This window comes from Odontomachus brunneus, unplaced genomic scaffold (assembly GCF_010583005.1).
Source record: "Odontomachus brunneus isolate Ranch 3 - 2012 unplaced genomic scaffold, Obru_v1 Obru_scaffold_009, whole genome shotgun sequence".
NCBI lineage: Eukaryota > Metazoa > Arthropoda > Insecta > Hymenoptera > Formicidae > Odontomachus > Odontomachus brunneus.
This window is the reverse complement of record NW_022639459.1, coordinates 443,613-446,745: the sequence shown is the minus strand read 5'-3', so window position 1 is coordinate 446,745 and position 3,133 is coordinate 443,613. Positions and strand designations below refer to the sequence as shown.

Sequence of the window (3,133 nt, the reverse complement as noted above, 5' to 3'; positions counted from 1 at the left end):
AACGGCGGTTGCTCGATCAGTTACCGGACATCCTGTATATAACTGTGTTCCATATATATGGAAATAGTTCTGTAATTGTAATAATAGCTCAATGAAAAATTTTTCATATATAATTATATAAAATTATATATAATTATATATAATTATGTATAATTATATATATAAATTCATATATAATTTTACATAATTACGCATAAATTTATATGTAATTATACATATTGTTATACATAATTGTGTATAATTATATATAATTTTATATGATTATATATAATTATACATAATTATGTATGGACAAATTTCATACAAAATTTTCATACAAATGAAAAATTTTTCATCGGGAGTTAATATTATAATATAGAAAATTATGTTATATAATAGTTAATGTTGCAACAGCGTTGCTGGCAAAATTGCAAAATATAATTTTTGCTCCAGGTATACGAGATAAATGTCACAAGCGCGGCTCGTAATCATGACTATTTACAAAAAACATCTATTTTGCAATTCATTTACATATCTTCGCAATTTATTACGGATCCACTACAACCTATTGGAATAATTTATCGCTTAATGATAGATATTCGACGGATATAATAATGTCAACGGCGTTTGGAATAAAATCCAACTGCTTAGTTGAGCCGAACAACGAATTTCGACGCTGGGGAAAGAAAGTGTTTGAAATGAGCGCCATTTGGAATGCTCTGTTGATGTTTGCGCCGCAAGTTATGGATTTCTTCTCCATCCCCAACACGGACCGCGGTGTCAGCAAGTTCTTCACGAAGCTATTTCAGGACAATGTAGAGTACCGGAAAGCTCACAACGTAGTAAGACACGATTTCATGAACTTACTCATGCAACTCATGGACAAGGGTTACGTCGAGCCCGATGACGATAATAAGGATAATAAGGATAAAAAAACCGCCGATAAATCTTGTAAATACACATCTTAATTGCATTCATTTTCATAGACATTGTGGAAAGTCTCGTAACAAACGTAAACTTGCGTAACAATCATGTGAATCGAGCGACGACATTGTGGAAAGTCTCGTAACAATCATAAACTTACGTAACAATCACGTAAATCAACGTAAAAGCATTTTTGGCATTCTAAAATATCTTTAACATCATTATGCGAGATCACTAAGCGATTTTAATGCTTTATATTTCCAATGCAGCTAACACGAATAAACTTACCATGCTGGAGGCGGCCGCGCAAGCCTTCGTCTTCTTCTTAGCGGGCTTCGAGACATCATCGACCACGGCAACGTTCTGCCTGTATGAATTAGCTCTGAACCAGGATATACAGCATAAGGTTCGCCAGGAAATCGACGAGACATTGAAAAAGCACGGTGGACTGACCTACGATGCGGTGAACGAAATGACGTATCTTCACAAAGTAGTCGAAGGTAAACCCGACATTCTCGCCAAGCATATCGCCAAGCATTTTTTTCTTCGCAAGGAAGCTGCAAACGTCGCACGGTTGCATTTTGTAAGATGTATCTTCCTATCTCTTTACACGTGCAGAGTCCCTGCGGAAGTACCCACCTGTGCCCGTCTTGAATCGTATCTGCACAAAGAAAATAGTCCTCCCAACGACAAACATTCTCGTGCCGGAAGGGACTTTGGTCACTATACCAGTACTTGGAGTGCAGCGAGATCCATCAATCTATCCGAATCCGGACAAATTTGATCCTGAACGTTTTAATGCGGACCAAGTGGCGGCGAGACATCCTTACGCTTACCTGCCGTTTGGGGAAGGTCCGCGAGTCTGCATTGGTAAGCATAGCTCTATCTGTTTGTAATGTACTTCCATATTTTTTGGGAGAAGTGAAATCAACATTGATTTCTTCAGTTTGCAAAATTATACAAGTTTTAGAATTTGTTATATCAGAATTAACCTTATAACCTTAGACATCAAAAAATTACGTAAGACCCTAAATATGGGTAAATTTTCCGCAGCGCATTTTTATTTGTTCATAACTTTCATAAAAATGATCAAAACTTAATCGTTTTTTTTTTAATTTATCTAAAAATGTAAAATATGAATCTATTGATGTTATTGCGATTTAACGAAGCTGAGAAAAGTTATAATGAAAAAGCGAAACATATGTTTCTAAGAAAAATAACGTTTAGAAAATTGGATTAGATAATTTTTGTCCGTGTTTAGGATTCTAGGCTTAAACATAGAGACCATTCAACAATTATATCACGCGAGATTCAAATACTTTTATTTCTCTTTCAGTCATTCTTGTTATACTTCGTCAGAAAGTTTGAACCAATATTACGTGAAAATAAACCCCTTCCTCTTTTATATAGAATAAGAAAAAATAGTTTATAATCATATTGCGTGTAAAAATTATTAGATTCTGTTATTAACTTTTTCTATAATACAAATAATTCTTAGGCACAATATCAAATTAATTACTTTAATTTATAATTTTAATTTATAAAAGTTCAGAAAAATAAAATTTCAAAATTAAAATCACGATTAGCAACATAAAATTAAATTATCTTTATAAAATGTGTAATAGTTTTAGATATAAAAATTTAGATATAGAACACATATAATGTTCCATAACCTTTATTATCCCCCTTTCCGCCATCACAGACTGTCTTCATTGATACCAAAATGGAGCGCGCTCTCACAGAAACCGTAGTGAAGGAAATAATCTAAATTGAAAACTATATTCGTGTATGCTAGCTGGAGCTTAGAACGCACATATACACAGCTCTCGGTTGGTGTTATTTCCTCCTGACGACAATAATAAGGATACCACCGATAAATCTTGTAAACATACATCTTATATTTGTTTTCACAGCGACGACATTGTGGAAAGTCTCGCTTATGTAACAATCACGTGAATGGAGTGAAAGCACGTTCGGCATCCTAAAGTATCTTTAACATCATTATGCGAGATCACTAAGCGATTTTAATATTTTATATTCCCGACGTAGCTAACACGAATAATAAACTTACCATGCTGGAAGCGGCTGCACAAGCCTTCGTCTTCTTTTTCCGGCTTCGATTTCTTCGAGACCGCATCTCCATTCTAGCATATCATGGCTAGCAAGCTAATAGACTTATCCTCCATTCGTTCATCAAATTATATATATATATATATATATATATATATAT

At 34.1% G+C, this 3,133-nt stretch overlaps 1 protein-coding gene across 2 annotated transcripts in view; it reads left to right on the top strand.

The window, feature by feature from the left end:
• The window catches only part of LOC116840293 (probable cytochrome P450 6a14), a 9,368-nt gene that overhangs the window by 4,549 nt on the left and 1,686 nt on the right, over nt 1–3,133 (top strand). For both annotated transcript variants that reach the window (XM_032806839.1, XM_032806838.1), the window contains 3 exons: nt 575–930; nt 1,173–1,403; nt 1,522–1,773. In XM_032806839.1, coding sequence (XP_032662730.1) covers nt 575–930; nt 1,173–1,403; nt 1,522–1,773 — 839 coding nt within the window. The remainder of the gene's footprint in view (nt 1–574; nt 931–1,172; nt 1,404–1,521; nt 1,774–3,133) is intronic.